We start from the raw sequence: 22,210 nt of genomic DNA, 5'->3' as shown, positions 1-22,210 counted from the left end.
CTGCACAGAGAAACCCTGTCTCTATCCCTCCACCCCTACCCACCAAAATAAATGAATGATATATAATCTGTACACTTTTCAGTTATGTTTGGATCAGGAGGAGGCTGACAGAAAATCAGTGTGCAGAATTAGTGGAGGAACCACAGTGGGTCTAGAACAGGACACAGCCTCTTACCTGGTCTTTGCTTTGTTTTTCTTTTAGGATGGGCCTCCGCCGGGCCTAGGCCGCGTAATTGGTGAGCTGGGAGAGGACGGCTGGATCAGGGTCCAGTGGGACACAGGCAGCACTAACTCGTACAGGATGGGGAAAGAAGGAAAGTATGACCTCAAGTTGGCGGAGCTGCCAGTGTCATCACAGCCGTCTGCAGAGGACTCGGACACCGAGGATGACTCTGGTGGGGGACTCAGAAATCCTTTTAGCTTGGCAAATTGTTCATGTGTTGGATAGCTGTCATTTCCCTCTGGAAAGTTAGTCAGTGGCCAAGATTCATGTGAAGACATTGCTCTGTCCGCACTTTAAATGCATGGTTCTGGTGTAGGTGTACAAAAGGGCTCGATCTAGTAACCAGGCAAACTGATCATCTCCAGCCTTATTCCATACTTCCTGGTGCCTCTTGCCTTGTGGATCTCATTTCCTTTGAGCAAAGAGGGAACAGAAATGAGAGGGTTAGCCAGGTGCAGTGGCAGGAGGCTGGGAGACAGGAGCATCTCTTGAACCCAGGGATTTGAGTTAGGATGGGCAACATAATGAGACCCTGTCTTTGAAAAGAAAAAAAAAGGTAGTATTAAATATCTTAAATGACATCCGCAGACACACAGACGATTTTATTTGGGAGTATCATCTCTTATTTCCACCCTCCTTTTCAGAAGCTGAACAAGGTGAAAGGAACATTCACCCCACAGCGATGATGCTGACCAGCATTATTAACTTACTGCAAACTCTGTGTCTCTCTGTGGGAGTTCATGCTGACGTCATGCAGAGCGAGGCTACCAAGACTTTGTGTGGGCTGCTGCGCATGCTTGTGGAAAGCGGGACAACGGAGAAGCCCTGTATGAAATGAGTAACTATGGGCCACAGATACTCAGCACGGTGCCTGTGTGTGACCCCTCATATTTGTGTGTTTGTGGGCGAGTGCATGTGAGAATGTGAGTCAAAGTGTGTGAGGGTTCATGCAGTAAGGTTCCTGTGGCTGCTCTTAACTGTGGCATTAGAAACCAAGTGCAGTAAACCACAGAAAGCCTTGTTCAGTCTGCCTCCTCCTGAGGCTACCGGGGAGAGTCTGTTCTAGGCTTCTCTAGTATTGGCGGTTTGCTTGGCATTTCTTGGCTTGTATGCATATGTACCAACCTGGTCTTTTTCATCGTGTTTACACGTTCCTCTGCACGGGTGTGTTTGTGTGCATGTGTTTTCAGATTTACTTTCTACAAGGATACGAGTTGACCGTATTGAGTCTAACTTACTTGAGGGATGCATGTAGGAGTGCATGCAAAGTGTGGGCTTGTTCTGTGTGTGTGTGAGAGAGATGAGGATTGTGGGATTATGATTCTACTAGTGATTGCAGTAGTGGTGAAGGTGTGGGCTTGTTCTGTGTGTGTGTGTGTGTGTGTGTGTGTGTGTGTGTGTGTGTGAGAGAGAGAGAGAGAGAGAGAGAGATGGGGATTGTGGGATTATGATTCTACTAGTGATTGCAGTAGTGGTGAGGTGAGAACATGTGTGAGTATGCGAGTAGTTCTCAGGAATTAGATGAGTTAGTGTCTAAGTGAATATGTGAATGTTAGTATGTGAGCCATGTCTTATGGGTCCTAGTGAGCTTGGAGGGCAGGAAGGCAACACGGGCTAGTGGGAAGGTAAGCTGCCGCTGTTGCTGTTGCTGCAGTTGGATCTGGGAGGGTCCCAGCAGAGTCCCATGGGAACTCAGACCTCAGACATCACATCCTTGCTTGAGAGAGAGTGGGAAAGGGGACATGTCCTTTGGAGACTGGGAAGCCAGGAGAGACAGCAAACCTTATTCTTACTGTTATATTAGCATGTCCCTTTAATCCTAGCATTAAAGAGAAGTAGAGGTAGGATCATGTGTTCTGGCTACATAAGAAAAAAATTAAGTAAACTTGGTCTGGGCATTTTATGATGTGGATCAAAATGGAATCATGGGGACATTTGAGGCACATGAGATTAACAAGTATAATAGATGCAGATTGTAAGTTACTGCTGTTGGAATTACATATTATATTGCTTAGAAACAGTATAAATAAATTGACTAATTTAGGTTACATTTACTTTAAAGCTTTAAAAAAATGCTGTCACATGGTTGTTGAGCTAACTTAAAAGCTTTCCTCCACTCCCCTCACATAGTCCCTTATAAAGTAGCTTCTTGCCCCAAATGAGTTGGTAGGTTATTTAGGTGTAAGGGCTGTGCTCATGCTTTGATGTCTAGAGTCTTGGCTGAGGCGTGTTTTGTCTCCTCTGGCAGCTCCCCCAGACAGACTGGTGTGCAGGGAGCAGCACCGGAGCTGGTGTACGCTGGGCTTCGTCCGGAGCATTGCCCTCACCCCGCAGGCCTGTGGTGCCCTCAGCTCCCCAAGGTGGATTACTCTGCTCATGAAGATTGTGGAGGGGCATGCACCCTTCACTGCTGCCTCACTGCAGAGGCAGGTAATGTGCTGCCAGCAAAACCCAGCTCACTGAGAGATAGGGGTCCGAAGCTCCCCAACCTTGTTGCTTTGTTTCTTTATTGAGCAGTGAATGTAGAAAATAGCAACAAGTAAAACAGAGTAGACAGATCTTCTGGTTTGGGCTGCTGAGGTTCTTGATTACTGCAGTTCCTTAAGTTGCTAAGTAAGTTTATTTCCTTTTTCACAACTGCTCTCATCTGCCCCATTGAAGTGGTTGTCAAGAATTAAGTTTAAATAACACTTTCACTTAACACACATACATTTTGAGTTCCTGATACTCTTTCCTGTTAACCGGCTTGATTAGTCAATGAATGACAAAGTTGTACATGGTTAATTTTATAAGGGGTAAAAGTAAAGAGAAGGGAAAGCCGTCTGATGTCTTCTTTTGCCATTGTCATTTTATGATGTCTTCGGTCAGATCTTAGCTGTTCACTTACTACAAGCAGTCCTTCCGTCATGGGACAAGACAGAAAGGGCGGGGGACATGAAGTGTCTTGTGGAAAAGCTGTTTGGCTTCTTGGGCAGTTTGCTCACTACCTGTTCTTCTGATGTCCCATTACTGAGAGGTGAGTGACTGCCCTTCCTTGATAGCCCTGTCTGACGAGCAGTGTGCAGCATGGTTTTTCTCTGTGCTGCAGAATCCACATCGAGGAAGCGGAGGGCCCGGCCACAGGCCTCCTTGACCGCCACCCACAGCAGCACCCTGGCTGAAGAGGTGGTGGGTCTGCTGCGCACTCTGCACTCCCTGACCCAGTGGAATGGCCTCATCAACAAGTACATCAACTCCCAGCTCTGCTCTGTCACACACAGCTGCTCTGGAAAGCCCTCAGAAAGGGTGTGTTCATGTCTCCAGAAAGCTCTCAGATTATCTTTTAAGACACAAAGCATTTGTGTTCCAGTATTCATGTAAGGGCATTTTAATGGAAACAGTTATTGAAGAGGTTAGCAGTTCAGAGAGGAGGCCGGGCTATGCCTGTAGGCCCAGCTGCAGAAGGTTTGCTTGAGCTTTCAAGTCTGGCACAATGTAGTGAGATGCTGTTTCCTCAGACACGTTTATAAATAGTAGATGAGATGGAGTGACTGAAGTTCAGCTAAACTCATAAGGACAGGCAGCTCTGAGGGAGTCTCTCTTCACGCTTGCTGTCTCCCTTCTGCCCTAGGCCCTGTTAGAGGACTACTTCCCAGACTCTGAGAACATTGAGGTGGGGGGCCTCATGGCAGTCCTGGCTGTGATCGGAGGGATCGATGGCCGACTGCGCCTGGGAGGCCAGGTCACGCATGATGAGTTTGGAGAGGGTACAGTGACTCGCATCACCCCAAAGGGCAGAATCACTGTGCAGTTCTGTGACATGCGGATGTCCCGAGTTTGCCCGTTGAATCAGCTCAAACCGGTATGTAGCTTTGCCCAGCTCTCCAGTGTTAGGGATGGCACTGAAACTGTCTTGTACTGTTAGACCTCAGAAGAGCCTGTGCTTTATGTTGCCTTCCAGGGAGCTATGTGAATCAGGAGTTACTCTCTTCCTTCCTTTGCTAGTTGGTACTCCTAAGAAAGGCCTGTCTCATAGCGAGCATACAGCCAGGAGACTTTTAGTCTCATAGACATAAAAAAGGATTGCCAACTTATAAGGCAATTTTAAGTATTTAAAGTAGAATAAAGTAGGAGTTCTAAAGTGTATTTTTATTGAATAATTTGACTTCTAAAATTATTTCTTAAAAAAATCTTTAGTTAGAAAAGTACATTTTAATCATGTTGAATGCTTTAGCTTAACTTGCTACTATAACATAAACCCATGACTTAGGGGCAGTAGAGATGGTTTATATAATTCTGATATAACCCTAGTGCAATTTGACTATAATTTTTTTATAAAATACATTTTTGATTGTAATAGGAATAAATACACGTGGAAAATTTGGAATGTACAGAAAATGTCTTAGATTATAGCTTCGACCATGATGTATCATTGTTGACAAAGTGGTAATGAAAACATTGGTGTAGATTATACCTGTTACAGATATACTTTTATCTTCTTGTAGTATCTTTTAGACTTATTCTCAGGTAGGACATTACTTGGAGTCCTCTTATTTAAACTCAGCAACTCTCTGAAGGCTTCTGTGCCCTTTCTTCAGCTCCCCGCTGTGGCCTTCAGCGTAAACAATCTGCCTTTCACGGAGCCCATGCTTTCTGTCTGGGCTGAGTTGGTGAACCTTGCTGGAAGCAAATTGGAAAAGCACAAAACAAAGAAATCAGCGAAACAGGCCTTCGCAGGTCAGTACGCACAGTGTCCCTTGGTGAAGTCATCTGAGCCAGCATTGCTGGCCCTTGGTCAGAGTGGGTTCCTGTGACTGCTGGAGCCTCGGAGGTCACGTGGACGTAGCACTTACTCTGCAGTGAGGACTATAAGATGCTTGCCAGGCGGCCTTTGGCCTCCTGGTTGGAATCCCATCACTTCTGACTGCCAGGGTTTACTCTTAGCAGACTTTTAGGATGTTGGGTGCATTTCTCCTCTGCTGGCTCTCCACTCATGGCATCCTCAGAGTCAGCCCTTCAGGAACTTTGTCTTAACCCTTTCTTCCCTTTGGGCCTTGTGGTTCTCTGACTGCTCTTGCTCTTTATACCAGTGGACTCCTGTGGTCTCCTTGTAACTCCCAGCTCATTCTGTCTATCATTTGAGCATACTCCCCCAGCTGACTCTCCATATTTGTTGTTGTTGCGCCAACATTTAACCTTGAGTCTGCAGTTCACAACTCTAAATGGAGGGCCTGTGGATATGCACAGCTGTTAGCCTCGACTTCAGCCTGCTTCCTCCCATTTGCCTCCGTTTTCTCATCATGGTGAGCAAATGCTTCTGCCCATTGGTCCAGGCTTAGTGCCCAAGGCTCCTATAATTTCATTCTCTGAAGCTACACTTGCTGTGCTGTCACAAGGCCTCCTGCATCCCTGCTTAGGAAAGTTGCTCCTCCCCTGCACAGACCATCTTGTGGTCCTTGGTCTGCTGGCAGACAAATGTGGCGTGGCTTCACGTCACTGGATCAGAGAGCTCATTCTAGGGAACTGGCTTTAGCTAAACTACGTGCATCTGACAGAGCTCCTCCTAGGAATATTGCAAGCAAATATGAAAATTTTTTTTTGTGTCCGGTTGGAATTTTAGTCATTGGGAAACATCTAATGATGTGGTTCTAGTCTTCAGTTCAGCCCACTAGGATGGAAGGAATAAGACCTAGGGGTCAGAAGATGTCACTTAGCTCTTCCTCAGTGACAATAATTGTGTGTGATTAGCTCATTCCTGAAAGGTGTGTCGTGGCCTTCTTGTTGCAGAGATAGATAGCATGGTTGGTGAAGAGGAGAGACTGGGCTGGATGTGTGGTTCTTACTGGGTTCTTTTGTTCCGTAGGACAAGTAGACTTGGACCTGCTGCGGAGCCAGCAGTTGAAGCTGTACGTCCTGAAAGCAGGACGGGCACTGCTTTCCCACCAAGACAAACTAAGGCAGATACTGTCTCAGCCAGCTGTCCAGGAGACTGGAACTCTTCATGCAGGTATCTTCTAACAAAGGAAGGTCGTCTAGTAGAAAATATACCAAGTAGATGAATAAGCAGTTCATAAAAGGAGACTACAGGTGTCTTGTATGTGGCCTGACTGCTAGTCACCAACTGTAAATGCAGTTGTCATCTTACAAGATCTGTGTGTCTGAGGGATGGGGTGTTCTGAGGAACTCTCGTGCCTGGCTGTGAAAGGTACAGGTGGGCCAGTGCATTACCTTAGTAGAGATGTTGGCAGCTGAAAAGTAGAATGTACACATTTTGTTTTCAAATTCAGATGATGGAGCAGCTGCATCCCCTGACCTTGGGGACATGTCACCTGAAGGGCCACAGCCTCCAATGATCCTCCTGCAGCAGTTACTGTCCTCGGCCACCCAGCCATCTCCTGTGAAAGCTATATTTGACAAACAGGAGCTTGAGGTACACTTGTCTAACCTTGGCAGTTTCAGTTCAGTACCCTTCGTTGTGAATGACCGACTAGCTCTGCACTGAAGCGGTCGGCAGCAGACTTGACTCCAGTTCTTTTCCTGTGCCTGCTTGCTTTCCCTTCTCTAACATGTCTTATTACTTCATTTGGAGATGCACGTGTGAGCCTGTGCTTTTTGCAGAACAGGCCGTAGACGATGCCGGTCGCTTGCTTCTCAGACGGGGACACTCCCACTATCCGTCTCTGTCTCCCCAGGCTGCTGCTTTGGCCCTCTGTCAGTGCTTGGCTGTGGAGTCCACACATCCTTCAAGTCCAGGGTGTGAAGACTGCAGCTCCAGTGAGGCCACGACCCCAGTCTCCGCACAGCACGTCCATCTTGCCAGGGCGAAGAAACGCAGACAGTCACCGGCCCCGGCTCTGCCTATTGTGGCACAGCTCATGGAGATGGGGTTCCCCAGGAAGAGTATAGAGTTTGCTCTGAAGTCACTCACCGGCACCTCTGGGAATGCATCTGGTCTGCCTGGTGCGACTTTCTCTTTTCATGCTTGCTTGCTTGTAGGGTTGAGGTTCAGTGCTATTGGTCTTGATGGCAGCTGAGTGTTTTTGCTCTTAGGTGTGGAAGCCTTGGTTGGGTGGCTGCTAGACCACTCTGATGTCCAGGTTACAGAATTCTCGGATGCAGAAACAGTATCTGACGAGTATTCAGATGAGGAGGTGGTGGAGGATGTGGACGATACCCCTTACCCTGTGGTCAGTGGCTTCCACGTATGCTGCCTGTCTTACACAATGATTATCTTATGTGCTACTTCTCTCAATCCCTAAGCAACACTGCATCCCCTGTGAACGATTCTACAAGACTTACTCACAGTTCTACAAAGCTGTCTGTTTTGCTGCTGAGATAATGGTTGGGCTTTCTTCATTAAAATTTCTCTTAGCTTTAAGACAAACCATTGTTAGCAATTTTAGTGATGTCGGGTAGCTTTTAGAAGATACTGAAAACACTGAAAGGTCATGTCTCTTGTAGGTACAGTTACTCTGAAGGATGAAAGCAAAAGGACTGATTGACCCCAGAGTTCAAAGGCATTCTCTGCGACATTGTCTGGCTAATGTACAAATAAATATGCTGGACTCTCTGTGGCAGGAGGGTTATGAGTTCAAGGATGGTTGGTGTTACATAGCAAGTTTCAGGTTAACCTTAGAAGCATAGCAATACCCTCTGTCTTTAAAAAACAAAAATACCTGGCATGGTGCTGCATGCCTGTAATGCCACTTTGGAGAATGAGGCAGAAGAATCAGGAGCCTGAAACTGGGATACATAGTGACAGCCAGTCCAAAGATAACCATCTAAGCAAACAATGAGTCATGTTTTGTGGGACATACTGATGTTTGATCTGAGAAAATTGTTTTGTCAAATTTATTTTTAAAAGCTTTGGAAACATTTGTATGTTGAAAACTATTAAGATTCATTTTGCCGAGAAAGATGGCTAAGAGTACTTGTTGCTTTTACAGAAGACCCGTGTTCAATTCTCAGCACCCACATGGTGGCGTACAGCCATACATAACTTTATCTGTCTTCTGTGACACCAGGCATGCATGTGGTGTACATGTATACATGCAGGCAACACTCATTAATATTAATATAATATAATAATATATATTTAAATTTTTTATAGATTTATTTTGCATACTGTGCTATATTGCTATTAAGATAGAAAGATTTTTATAAGGAAACCACAGTCTCAGTATTTCCTACTACATTTATTCATATTATAGATTTCAGTGGTGTGTGTGTGTGTGTGTGTGTGTGGTGTGTGTGTGTGTGTGTGTGTGTGTGTGTGTGTTTCAGTAGGGTCAGGGTCTGACTATGTAGCTCTGGCTGGCCTGGAACTCACTGTGTAGACCAGAATGGCCCCAAACTACCAGAGATCCATTTGTCTCTGCCTCCTGGAATAAAGGTATGTGCCCCCATGCCCAACTGATTGTCCTTTGTAAGTGTATTTCTCAACTTTTCTTTTTTCAAATATGTTTGTATCTTTTAGGCTGCTGGTGCTGTTGTGACTGAGAGCCAGACTTACAAAAAGCGTGCTGATTTTCTGAGTAATGATGATTACGCCGTGTATGTGAGAGAGAACGTTCAGGTGGGCATTGCGTTCAATGAGCCTCCTTCATCTGTTATCTGACAATACTTGAGCATCTCCCAGATGCTAAGCAGGAGTTGACAGAGGTCCCTGTTCTCCGGGAGCTGCTACTCTGTGAGTGGAAGACACTCTGCTGGCCCGATAAAATCTGCTTATTAGAAGACATGGCTGCCGTGAGAATGAGGAGAGACCAGGGAGGCAGCATGCTCTTGGCATGGTGGTTAGATCTGGGAAGGTTCAAATAGGACATGAAGTAGGACTGCAGAGCGTCTGGACTTGCGCGGAGACTTTGGTAGGAAGCCTTACTAGGGTCTTATGTTGACAGGTGTCCGTTACTGGCTCATCTTGTTTCTTCTGCAGTAAGCTCAACAAACCTAGACCCATTATAGGCCTGTGTGATGGCGATTTTCTAACTTACATAATGCTTGTGGATTTATTAGCTCAGGTTTTCTTTGATAGATTTTTTTTCTTTTTTAATCATCTCTAGTTGTATTACAGAAAGGCAGGATAAACCATGTTTCTTTACAGTAACATTAGAACTTTATTCAGTTTTCTTGGTGATGCATTGACAGCCTGCTGAAGGTAACTAAGAGCTTTGGGTTGCTTATTATCGCCATGATGAATTTATTAACTTATGTTTGAACTGTTACTCTCTTCTGATGATCAGAGTGAACACCATAATCTGTAGCTGCAGTGTTTTATGTCAGAAGATGATACAGGCTCATGTATTTTCGCAGAGAGATCTGGTTCCACTTACGTTAAATGCTACTTATCTTAGTTTGCTTTCTGCCTCTGTGGTAAGGCATCTGATCAAAACTACTTGAGAAGGAAAAGGTTTATTTGGCTTATATGCCCCAATAACCGACTGTCAAGTAGGGAAGCCAGGACAGGGACTCAAGGCAAGACTGTAGGGACAGGAGCTGAAGACAGGCTGTGTAGAAACGCAGCTTACTGAAGACAGCTTACTGAAGACAGGCTGTGCAGAGACACAGCTTACTGAAGACAGCTTACTGAAGACAGCTTACTGAAGACAGGCTGTGCAGAAACACAGCTTACTGTAGGGACAGGAGCTGAAGACAGGCTGTGTAGAAACGCAGCTTACTGAAGACAGCTTACTGAAGACAGGCTGTGCAGAAACGCAGCTTACTGAAGACAGCTTACTGAAGACAGGCTGTGCAGAAACGCAGCTTACTGAAGACAGCTTACTGAAGACAGGCTGTGCAGAGACGCAGCTTACTGAAGACAGCTTACTGAAGACAGCTTACTGAAGACAGCTTACTGAAGACAGCTTACTGAAGACAGGCTGTGCAGAAACGCAGCTTACTGTTTTTGCTCCCCATGGCTTGTTCAGCTTGCTTAGACCTTCGTTCAGGAACATCACTGCCCCCAGTGCCACGGTGGGCTGGGCAAGCATCAGTCATTAATTAAGAAAATGACTCACAGACATGCCCACAGGCCAGCCTGATGGAGGCAACTCCTCAATTAATGTTCCCTCTCCTTAGGTGACCCTAATGTGTGTCAAGTTGGCAAACTAAACCAGCACAATACTTTTAGCTTACTTCTGGGTCCTTAATAAAATCTTTTTCTGAAGAATTGAGAATATGACTTATATAAATTGTATCTTTTAGCAAGGTGTACTTGACTGAACTTTCCATTTCAATTCTAGGTGGGAATGATGGTTAGATGCTGTCGAACGTATGAAGAAGTATGTGAAGGTGACGTGGGAAAAGTCATCAAACTGGATAGAGATGGATTGCATGACCTTAATGTGCAGTGTGATTGGCAGCAGAAAGGGGGCACTTACTGGGTTAGATATATTCATGTCGAGCTTATAGGTGAGCACATCCCTTGTTGATGTGTTACGTTTCTTAGAGACACAGTTCCTAGAAAGGGAACACTAATCACAGTGTGTTTGCCAACGAAATCCTTAGGCTACCCTCCACCGAGTTCCTCTTGTCACATCAAGATTGGTGATAAAGTACGGGTCAAAGCTTCGGTTACCACACCAAAATACAAGTGGGGATCTGTGACTCATCAGAGTGTGGGGCTTGTGAAAGGTAATAGCCAAGTAACAGAGTGCTTTGTTAAAGATCAGGGCCTATTTGTGTCCGCATTTAACATTTGTTTCTTTTTACTAAACTATCAAAAGTTCAGTGAGTCTGTCTGAGGAATACAAAGAGGACAGAAATGACAGACAGAAAATAGGCTAAACAAAACAGATTCTGGTGTAAAGAGAAAACAGACATGTCACCATTCCTGATGATTTTATCTTTAAATATTTGGATGCTAGTGTTAGGGCTATTGTTAGAACTTCTCAGGTTATACAAGAACAAATGGCTTCTTTTATACTTTACTTTTAAAAAAAGATTTATTTATTATGTATTCAGTGTTCTGTCTGCTTGTGTCCCTGCAGGTCAGAAGAGGGCATCAGATCTCATTACAGATGATTGTGAGCCACCATGTGGTTGCTGGGAATTGAACTCAGGACCTCTGGAAGAGCAGCTAGTGCTCTTAACCTCTGAGCCCTATATTTAACTTTTTATAAGACTTTTTTGTTTATTTGTTTGCTTAAAAGATTCTTAAATGACCAAAACAAAGTTTCAAAAACGATTGTGGCTGCTAAGTCTGTGTTTTGACAGAAGGTTGTTCTTAAAGGGTGAAAAGTTTAGCATTATGAGTATGGTTTTATTTCCTAATATATGAAGGTACTAAGTGCAATTTTTGACTTTCTGTAATTAAAAACTTTTTCTTATGGAGATTATAAGGATAAATAAAAGAGACTAGTATATTGAGTGTCTGTACCTTCTCATCAGTGTAATCACAGCTAACTCACTCTTCCTCTGTTGGAGCTAGTGGATGATATTACATGCTGTTTCACTGCTGAGTGTCTTAGCTTGTACCTCCAAAGGAGCATTCTTATGAGTAACTATAGCACAGTGTCACAGAGCTACAGGAGGTGAGCTCTAGGTTAATGTTGACCTTAAAGGTGTCTCAGGCAGTTTCTGCTCTGTGTCAGCTTTCAGTGCCAATGGGAAAGACATCATTGTGGACTTCCCCCAGCAGTCTCACTGGACTGGGTTGCTGTCTGAAATGGAGTTGGTACCCAGTACTCATCCGGGAGTCACGTGAGTGTCTGGTTTTGTGATTGCTAGATCAGTTTGGGGGAGAAGAGTTTTCTTTAAAATTATTAGAAATGTCCTCCACCTTTTCTTATTATCTATTTTAAAAACAGGTGTGATGGCTGTCAGACTTTCCCTATCAATGGATCCAGATTCAAATGCAGAAATTGTGATGACTTTGATTTTTGTGAAGCCTGTTTCAAGACGAAAAAACACAACACCAGGCATACTTTCGGCAGGATCAATGAGCCGGGTAGAGCTGAGCACTTACATTTTGTCTTCCATCACATACCACAGTGAATTAACTGCTGAAGTTGGCTGCTAGGTTCATGTGTGTCCAGTGAGTGCTGTAGAAGGAGCAGTTAGAGAACAGGGCAGTCTGATCCATTTCCTCCCCCTTTCCCTACTTCTTTCTTGTAGAGTAGTAAGGTTTGCTTGTCTGAATTTCCAGAAGAAATGTGAGAATTATCCCCACAATCCTAGAGCATGTTTTGTTGGATTCAGTGGACATAGGTGGTGTAAGTTTTCATTTGTGTTATATATTTTTATTGAAAGGAAATACATAGAGCATAAGATTTGCCATTATAAATTTATAGTGAATGTATTAAGTATGGTGTTGTACGACTGTCTCTTCTATGTATTTCTAAAACCATTTGTGTCCGTCCAAATAGACAGTCGCATTTAACTTCCTCATCTTCTCTTCCCTGTTCCTGGTGTCTTAGTTAGGCTTCCTATTGCTGTGGTAAAACACCGTGACCAAAAGCAGCTTGGGAAAGAAAGGGTTAATTTTGCAGTTTACACATTCATAATCCATGGAAGTCAGGGCAGGAACCTCGAGGCAGAACTGAGGCAGAGGCCATAGGGGATGCTGCCTGCTGGCTTGCTCCCACGCTCGCTTGCTCTCACGCTCGCTCGGCTTGCTCTCACGCTCGCTCGGCTTGCTCCCCCACGACTTGCTCCCACCGCTGGCCTTCTCCCGTCCCTGGCACGCTCTGCCTACTTTCGTTTAGCACCTAGGGCCGCCTTAACCATGGTGCGCCTGTAAGGGGCTAGGTTCTCCACATCAGTCAGGAGTTAAGAACGTGTACCGCGAACTTGCCCACAGACAGATCTTACTGTGGAGGTTACTCTTTTCAGTTGATAGTCCCTCTCCCCAAATGACTCTAGCTTGTGAACTTGTCTTTCTGTGCGTATGAATTTGTGTGCTTTATGTAGGTGGTATAGACAGATCTGTCAAGTATTTAGTCCTGCTGATTACAGGCTAAGTTTACCTCACTGTCTTCAGGGTTCGTCTGTGTTGTGGTGTTTAATCAGAGTGTGTCTTACACAGTTGGTAGGAACACTTTTCCGCAGTATGTGTATACCAAGTGCTTTATCCATTTATCTATTCATCCCATTTACGATTTGTTTTCCATGTTGGCTATAGTGAATGCTGTAGCCATTAACATTGGTGTGTAAGTATCTGTTTGCGTCTTGGTTTTAAACTATTGGCTGTGTACCTTGGAGCTACTGCCAGGATGTTTCAACAGTAGCTGTGCTGTTTCACACACCCACTAGCAATGTGACAGCATCTGGCTGTTTGACACCCTCTGTAGCACTTGTAAGTCTTTATGTTTTTGTCATGCCCTTCATAGTAGGCAAGAAGGGTTTTCTTGTGACTTTTGACTTGAATTTCCCTAATGACAGAACAGTTTGTCAAGTCTGTGCTTATGTTTATTGTTTTAGCTGTTTATATATCCTCTTTGGAGAAAATTGTTTTGCACTATTTTTTTTAATTTTTATTTTTTAAGTGATTGCTTAGGGGGATTGCTCAGCCACTACAGGCTCAGGGTGACCAGAGTTTGATACCCTACATCAGTGGTTCTCAACTTGTATGTCACAACCCTCGAGTTGTCTAATAACCTTTCACAGACCATACACATAAAATAATTGTGAAAGCTTGACCTATAGCTTAGACTTGTTCCTAACTAGTTCTTATAACTTAAATTAACCCAATCATGTAAGTTAGCCGATTTATATTAATCTGCATTCTATCATGTGGCATTATCTCCCTTCCATCTCCTGTTTCTTGTTTCCTGTTTGTGTCTCTTGGCATCGCCTACACACCTAGATCCCTCCTCCTCTTCCTTTTTTTCCCCCAGGAAATCCCACCTATTTCTCATGCCTAGCTATTGGCCATTCAGCTTCTTATTACATCAGTCACTTCAATATACCTTCATACAGTGTACAGATATTCCACAACTATCTGGCTACATGTATTCTCTCTCTCTCTCTCTCTCTCTCTCTCTCTCTCTCTCTCTCTCTCTCTCTCTCTCTCTCTCTCTCTCTCTCTCCCTCCCCCCTCAAGTCTTTGTGAATCTATTTTTTATTCTTTTTTTTCCCTCAGTATTTTAACTTGCATTTTCTTGTGTCCTTCAGATAAATAAATAATTTTATCTGTATGGTTACTTTGGGTGCAAGTGTCTCTGTGTGTCTCGTGTGCATGCCTGATACCTTTAGAAATCAGAAAAGGTCATCAGACCCTCTGGACTGGAGTTAAGAGATGGCTGTGAGCCACCACATAGGTACTAACGATCAAACCTAGGTCCTCTCTAGAGTAGCCAGTGCTCTTAGCTACTATCCCCTGGCCCTTGCATTTTAAAAATAGTTTCTGGAATCATGCCTAAGACTCATTTGTCCAAAGAATGGGGGAAGAAAGAGTTATTTTTGTCAAATATTAGCAATAATCAGCTTTCATTGATGGACATATTTGTGGGTTGACTGGTAAAGAGAGAGCACCTCCCAAACCTAACATAACTTCGTAGTTCACGCTTCCTTTGTACTTCCTGCTGGGATCCCAAATGAGGCTTGGTTTCTTTGGCTACCCACGGCGCTCTTGGTCCTTCCTGACGGGAAAGAAAGGGATCCGACCCAGACTGTGTCCTCTGTGCGCGTCCTTTTATCCCTAGCCTCCTTTAGACGTTGCCCTTATGTTGTCTTTTCTATCTCATTGTCCCTGGTACTTTCACACCGTGGTTCATGTACTTTGTTTTGTCTGGTTATTCTAGTGGGGAAAGGGTAGCTGAATTTCTCAGTTTACCATTAATGGCTGTATAAATACTTTACGCAGTTGATCTTTAGCTCTACATTTATAAAAGTATTTTTTGTTTACCTTTTGTGGTGCTAGGATTGATTCTGAGGCATCCTGTATGCCAGGCAAGCACTCCCCCACTGAACTACTCCCTTAGATCCTAAAAGCATTTCTAATAAGAATATTTTTTGTGAACTGACACAGATTGTTTGGAAATACATTGCTCCATTATTGCCTGAAAAGATTTAAGTGAAATGAAATACAGCATTGTACAGACTTCATCTCTCAAATTGATATAATACTGGATAGGTTTTTAAAAGGCTTTTGGTATTAACTAGCTCTTTGTAAATTTATAGATACTTTAAAAGTAGTATAGTTAGAAGCTCTTTGCTATGTGGTTCTCTTGGTTTCTCAAACGTGGAGGCTGTGTCCAGTCCCACAGTATTTACCCTCTGTTTGACCACATGCAATAGGGCAGTCTGCAGTATTTTGTGGCCGTTCCGGAAAGCAGCTGAAAAGATGTCATAGCAGTCAGCCTGGAATGCTACTAGACAGCTGGTCCCGAATGGTGAAGAGCCTGAATGTGTCGTCGTCCGTAAACCAGGCTTCTCGTCTCATCGATGGCAGCGAGCCCTGTTGGCAGTCATCTGGGTCTCAAGGCAAGGTGTGTCTGTGGTTTTGTCCCGAAACACTCTGATTAGGAAGTTGATTTTAGACCTTTGCAAGGCACTGAGGAACTTTTACCTTTGCTAATACCACCTCTATACTCATTTTATAGTTCAGGTCATAAATAGTATATTGTGTATTATTGTTACATTTTTTTGTTTTGTCTTGCTTTTTTGAGACAGGTTTTCTCTGTATTGTTTTGGACCCTGCCCTGAAACTCACTCCTTAGACCAGGCTGGCCTAGAACTCACACCTGCCTCTGCCTCCCGAGTGCTGGGATTAAAGGTGTGCACCACCAACACCTGGCCTATTGTTAGATTTTTAAACATTATGAACAACAGATTTTATTAAGTGATCAATTGAGTAACTGGTTTTATTTATTTATTTATTTATTTATTTATTTATTTATTTATTTATTTATTTATTGGTTTTTACGAGACAGGGTTGAGTAACCGGTTTTATTAAGTAACCAATTTTTTATATTTTCATGTACAAAGCATTAATCCCTGTTATACATCTGGTTAGAAGTTTTTCCTAACGTACAAATGAGTTTTGGGGGTTGCCCTAATACTGTACCTTGTGTGCCAATAGGGCAGATGTGATGGGAAGGGGCCATTTTCTTCATCTCAGCTGTAGTGTTTTCTGTGACCAAGTCTTGGTATAGAAGGACTAACCCTGCAGCCGGGTGGTGGTGGGTCACACCTTTGATCCCAGCACTCGGGAGACAGTGGCAGGTGGATCTCTCTGAATTTGAGGCCAGCCTGGTCAGGGCTACACACAAAGACACCCTGTCTCAGCGGGCAGGGGGAGAAAGGACTAACCATGGTCAGGAGTGTGTAAGTCTTGGAGTGAGACTTTGCTCTAATCAGCAAGTGGTGGGGAGGAATGTTCTTTCTTCCAGAGTAAGCGTTAGGTTTTCACAGTCCATTTGTATTTAAAAATCTCAGGTTCCGGCTTCAGTGACACTATTTTGTTTTACTTTAACTCTGTGTGGGGTGTGTGTGGGGTGGGGTGTGTGTGTGTGGGGGGGGTGTGTGTGTCTGTGTCAGTGTCTGTCTGTCTGTCTGCACGTGGAGGTCAGAACTAGTAGGCTCTTGGGATTGAGCTCAGGTCACCAGGCTTAGCAGCAAGTGCCCTTGTCCACTGAGCCACCACGATAGTTCCCTGTGATAACTTTTAGCAGCTAAACATAACTTAAATTAGTAACTAAGAGTGGTTTTGTTTTGTTTTTTTACTTTTTTTAAAAGCATTGGATTCGTTTGGAGATTTTCCCAGATGTTCTTGTTCATAGATTAAAGATGATAGTAGATCCAGCAGACAGTAGCTACATGCCATCCCTGGTTGTGGTGTCAGGTAATTGAATTTGTTTACTCTAAAAGAAAGAAGCCTCTCCTTACCTGTAATAATGATTGTTTGCTTGATTTCTTTACTTTTTTTTTTTTTGTTCTAGGTGGAAATTCCTTAAATAACCTAATTGAACTAAAGACCATTAATATCAATCAAACTGATACCACCGTGCCCCTGCTAAATGACTGTGCAGAGGTGAGTTGTAGTAGTCCTGTTTCATTTTGTGTGATTTCATACAGCACATAGATGACAATTATGTGTTAGCATTCAGCCCACTTGTTTTTTTTTTTGTTTTGTTTGTTTGTTTGTTTGTTTTTTTTCCTCCCAGACAGGGTTTCTCTGTATTGTTTTGGAGGCTGCTCTGTACACCAGGCTGGCCTCGAACTCACAGAGATCCGCCTGCCTCTGTCTCCCGAGTGCTGGGACTAAAGGCGTGGGCCACCAACGCCCGCCCCAGCCCAGTGTTTTCCTTCTTGAATGATTTAAATATTTTAATACCTTATTTTATGCAATTACTTTTGGAAAAGAAACAAAACTGATTTTACTTTTCTGTTTTTGGTAATAAACATAGGTTCATTTTCTTAGTACTCTTTAAAAAAACTGATTGGAGTTACGTCATTCATTGATTTATTTGGTTTTGGCTTTTCAAGACAACGTTCTTTGTGTAGCCTTCACTGACCTGGAACTTTATCTATAGATCAGACTGTCCCCTAACTCACAGAGATCCACCTGCCTCTGCCTCCCAAGTGCTAGAATTAAAGGCGTACACTACACTGCTGACTTAGGTTAATCTTTATATCAACACATATTTGTAAACAATATCTTTTCCCTAGTGGTAGATTTTCTGACGATATTTACGATATTGAAGTTGCTTCTTTGTTACTCCTTTTGCTTCAGCTGCGGAACTGGTGAAGTAGTAATAAAATAACTTGCAAAAAGAATCTGACTTTACTGTGACTCTTGAAAATGTTTTCTGTAACAAGTAGGCTGGCTGTTCCCTCTGCTCACGGTTTCTTTTGTTGTGTGGAGACTTCTGTAACTTCTTGTAATTTCATGTTAGCTCTTGGGGCTCTTAGCTCACTGTTGCTGTTGTGTGTAGACCTCTGTAAAGTGTTTTCTGTGCATTGCCCTTTAGCAGCATCAGGTATTTGAGAATGGGCGGCTGTTCTGTAGATACCTGTTAAGTCCAGTTTCTCACTAGCTTGTCATGGCCTGTGTGGCCTTTCATGCCTTTTAGCGTTTGTTTCATGGAATTTGGTGCCCCAAGATTCCGGGTACTAAATACTTACAAATTCCCTTTATTAACATATAGTGGCCCTCTGTACTTTTTATATTTTTGTAATTTCATTAATTTACTTATCTATCCATCTCTATCTATATCTATCTATGTGTGTGTTTATGTGTGTGTGTGTGTGTGTGTGTGTGTGTGTGTGTGTGTTTGGGTTGATAATTTTCTCCCTTTCCTTTTATTTCATGTGAATTTAGCCATGTGGTTATCTTCACTTGGGTTTATGTTCAGGGGGAAACCGACTGCAGTAACATTTGTGATGTTTTGGTAGTAGTACCAGTATTAGCTGCAGGAGTGAGTTCTGTGTACTTGTCCCTATATATATGAGTTGGAGACTGGGACACTAGTGTACAAACATACAAGGTTAAGAGTAACTTTTTTAAGTAGTCAAGGAAGGAACTGTGGGGGAAAAATAGTTAAAAGGAAATATATGGGTTAGAGTTTTTTAAAAAAAGCAGTAGACAACATTATATATTAGGTTTAGACAAAAGAGGCTTGAACCTAAGTCTTTTCCTACAAGATATAAATTATAGTTTATCAGTTGACTACTTAAGGTACAAGAATGTAAATATGGAAGAATTAAATTTTTAAAATGAAAAAGATGCATATGTATAAAATAGGAAGTTAAAATCAAAAGTTAATGGTGAAAGCCTTATAAAATTAAAGAGAAGGCACTGTTGTCTCAGTGAGTGCTTCTTGAACCTGGTAGGGGAGGAGAGCCTGTCCCTGTTTGTTCTGTGCATCAGGACTGCGTCAGGTTCTGCCACAAACTCCATGGAGCCTCTGTGTCTCCTTCTTGCTCATGGCCTGGAGCGCCTGTTGCAGACCTTAGCTTCATGCTCTCATCATATGTGCTTCTGCTTGTCTACACTGTAGCTTCTGCTTGTCTACACTGTGTCTTCATACTCTCACATGTGCTTCTGCTTGTCTACACTGTGGCTTCTGCTTGTCTACACTGTGGCTTCTTCATACTCTCATGTGCTTCTGCTTGTCTACACTGTAGCTTCTGCTTGTCTACACTGTGTCTTCATACTCTCACATGTGCTTCTGCTTGTCTACACTGTGGCTTCTGCTTGTCTACACTGTGGCTTCTTCATACTCTCATGTGCTTCTGCTTGTCTACACTGTAGCTTCTGCTTGTCTACACTGTGTCTTCATACTCTCACATGTGCTTCTGCTTGTCTACACTGTGTCTTCATACTCTCACATGTGCTTCTGCTTGTCTACACTGTGGCTTGGGATCTGGTGCTACTCACCGGATGCTGCACCATGTTCCAGGTTTTGCAGCCCCCTCCCTGGGTCTGATTGACTTGTTTTGTGGGATTTCTCAACCCCAGAATCCCTTACCTTTCTTTTGCAGACCAGGCAGGCAGACTTGGCCCAGACGCTGGCATTCTTTCCACATCTCCACGGCCTAGTTGTGAGACTGCCTGCTCTTCAGGCAGTGGCAGGGAGGAGGATTTAAGTGTTGGCGGTTTCAGACTTCCTCCTCTTCATAGTTGTGGCTTGCTGAGGTCTAGCCACCTTCCGCTCTGCCTCTAGTCTGAATTTCCCGTAGTCCACACTACCTCTCCTGCCAGCTCTCATGCTTTCCTGGCTGCTGGGAGTCCCTTCAGGGCACTTCCTGGCAAGGGTCAGCTCTGGCTGTGCTCCCTACCTGTGTGGCCAGATGAGCTAACTGGCTTCTTTGGGGGAGGAGATAAAATCCCACCTCGCCTGCTTTCTGCTTTCTGTAGTTCTTTCTGTTATTTCTCCTTTTATCTTGGCTGCCTTCTACCCAGCCTCGTGAAGTCACAGGCGCAGTTTGTAGTCTGCCCTCTGTGTAGAATGTCAGTGTCTGTCTCGAGTCTTGAGAAGTCTGTGGCTCATTATTTTTTCATCCAGTATCACAGGTACATTGAGATTGCAATAAAACAGTGCAGGAGCTCAGGAATTGACTGTAAGATCCACGGTCTCATCCTGCTGGGACGCATCCGCGCTGAGGAGGAGGATTTGGCTGCGGTTCCTTTTCTGGCTTCCGATAATGAGGAGGAGGAGGACGACAAAGGCAGCACCGGGAGGTAAGAGCTTCTCAAGCGCTGGGCCTGCTTACCTTGTGTCCCATTCACAGACGCAAGTGCTCACTCCAGATGAGGGTGGCATCGTGCCTGCTGCGGCGTCTGACCACTTAGTCAGGCTTTCAAAGATAATTAACTTGCAAGCGAAGAAAACAAAAAATACACATTGCAGGACAATTAGCCAAAAAAAAAAAGTTAATTTTGTTTTTAACCTGAAACATATCTGTTACCGTTTTGGTGTAAACCCTCATAGCTTCCTTTTCTATGCTAGAACATGGTTTTCTACAGAAATGGCATGGTATATTTTATGACAGTTATTTTACTGTTACCTTAAATGTTTTACTTTTTCTTTATTATGGTAAAATAGGCCAAGCTTAATTTTACACTTCAGCAATTGTAAGTTTATAATTTGGTGGTTTTAAGTCCAAGCAAGCGCATTGTTGTCCAACTGTCTCTGGATTGTCTTGAGGCTCCTGTGTATGGTTTCTATGAAGTCTTAGGACTTCTTGTTACTCCTGACTTTGTATGTGCGGTGTGACCACTGCTACTGTAGTCATCATCATATGTCTGTGGAGCATCTTCTGCGTGAGCTTGATGCTGGCGCTGGGAAGAAGGGATTGCGGGAGGCCTACAGTGGACCATTGCCCCCACAGGAAGAGTCGGTGTTACGAAGCGGGGTGGGCAGGCAGAAGTAACTGAGGAGCATGTGTCGGGGGCAGAGTCTTCCATCTGTGTGCTTATTCCATGACACGCGGGGAGCCAGGACTACGTGACACTTCATTTGCAGCCCTGATAGCAACATGGCAGACAACCGCTTCCCCCAGGTCGTGCTTTTGTAGATGAGTTAGTGCATGTGGGATTGTTCAGACAGGCCACGTGCAAGATAAATCTCTGTGTCTCCGTTCAACATGGCTAAGGTCCTGCTGGCTTCCTAGTAGGACTGCAGCCTTCCATGGGCATTGGAGGCACCTCAGTTGACCAAACACACTTTGTGGTGATATAAGAGGACAGAGAGAATACTCTACCTGTTCCTCTGCTCAACACACATTCTTGTCACAAGTGGGTCAGCAGCTGTGGGGTGAGCTGGGTTATTCCAAGACCTGTGTGGTATTGGCTTTATATGCTGTCCTGCCTTATTTCAAAACCTCTTCATAGACACTGAAAAGAAAATGGTATGTGCATATATATACTAGCTTATTTACGATGTATTTGAAAATTTTAAATTAATGTTTTCTCATTTAGTGGCCACTAAAATGAATTGGGGCAGATATAATTAATACATCTATTATGTTGGTGAGGTAACCACAACTTAGTGATGAGGATTTAAAAAAAATAATTGAATACACTAAAAGAAAACAGACATTTGAGTACATCTTTAAATTCCCAAATAATGCTACTTATTAGCTAATAATGTCTGGATTAGTTAGCAGTCTAAGCAGTCTGTCTGAGAGCCAGCACCCAGGCTGCATTTAGTCACCTTTCAGTACCTAACATCGGACCACTCACTGAATACTCTGAATATTGGCACTTGTTTCCCAGCCATATTTTTAACCAAAAATCTATTACATGATAATTTGGTACTTTGTATATTAATTTGTCCGAGTTTGCCTCATATCAGATAAGTCAGCTTTTCTACATTTTTATTTCCATACCATGGGGTTTTGATCTCTTTAAAAGACCTATTTACATAAAGCATAGTTTCTAAACCTCAGAATCTTCTATTCCTTGTAAAAAGGAATAAAAAAAAAGAAAAAAGTAAAAGAAGCAGGGTTTTAGCACTTGGCATCAAGGCATCAACTGAGACCATCTAAACCCCATCTTATGCACTATGAGCATTTTTCAAGTTAGAGAACTGGAGTACTGTGGCTGATTTTTTATTTATTTTT

At 43.5% G+C, this 22,210-nt stretch overlaps 1 protein-coding gene across 2 annotated transcripts in view; it reads left to right on the top strand.

Annotated features, from left to right (window-relative positions):
• Herc2 (HECT and RLD domain containing E3 ubiquitin protein ligase 2) overlaps window positions 1-22,210 on the top strand; it is a 183,490-nt gene that overhangs the window by 100,902 nt on the left and 60,378 nt on the right. For both annotated transcript variants that reach the window (XM_040733327.1, XM_040733326.1), the window contains exons 37-56: window positions 203-395; window positions 868-1,050; window positions 2,472-2,653; window positions 3,092-3,239; window positions 3,312-3,508; window positions 3,834-4,064; window positions 4,801-4,939; window positions 6,066-6,209; window positions 6,490-6,632; window positions 6,895-7,162; window positions 7,253-7,389; window positions 8,679-8,777; window positions 10,444-10,612; window positions 10,709-10,834; window positions 11,794-11,902; window positions 12,010-12,149; window positions 15,440-15,630; window positions 16,880-16,985; window positions 17,083-17,174; window positions 20,152-20,327. In XM_040733327.1, coding sequence (XP_040589261.1) covers window positions 203-395; window positions 868-1,050; window positions 2,472-2,653; window positions 3,092-3,239; window positions 3,312-3,508; window positions 3,834-4,064; window positions 4,801-4,939; window positions 6,066-6,209; window positions 6,490-6,632; window positions 6,895-7,162; window positions 7,253-7,389; window positions 8,679-8,777; window positions 10,444-10,612; window positions 10,709-10,834; window positions 11,794-11,902; window positions 12,010-12,149; window positions 15,440-15,630; window positions 16,880-16,985; window positions 17,083-17,174; window positions 20,152-20,327 — 3,173 coding nt within the window. The remainder of the gene's footprint in view (window positions 1-202; window positions 396-867; window positions 1,051-2,471; window positions 2,654-3,091; window positions 3,240-3,311; window positions 3,509-3,833; window positions 4,065-4,800; window positions 4,940-6,065; window positions 6,210-6,489; window positions 6,633-6,894; window positions 7,163-7,252; window positions 7,390-8,678; window positions 8,778-10,443; window positions 10,613-10,708; window positions 10,835-11,793; window positions 11,903-12,009; window positions 12,150-15,439; window positions 15,631-16,879; window positions 16,986-17,082; window positions 17,175-20,151; window positions 20,328-22,210) is intronic.

Source organism: Mesocricetus auratus, unplaced genomic scaffold (genome assembly GCF_017639785.1).
Source record: "Mesocricetus auratus isolate SY011 unplaced genomic scaffold, BCM_Maur_2.0 Super-Scaffold_100030, whole genome shotgun sequence".
Taxonomy (NCBI): domain Eukaryota; kingdom Metazoa; phylum Chordata; class Mammalia; order Rodentia; family Cricetidae; genus Mesocricetus; species Mesocricetus auratus.
Note: the sequence above shows the minus strand (reverse complement) of the source record. Positions and strands in the feature narration are given on the sequence as shown.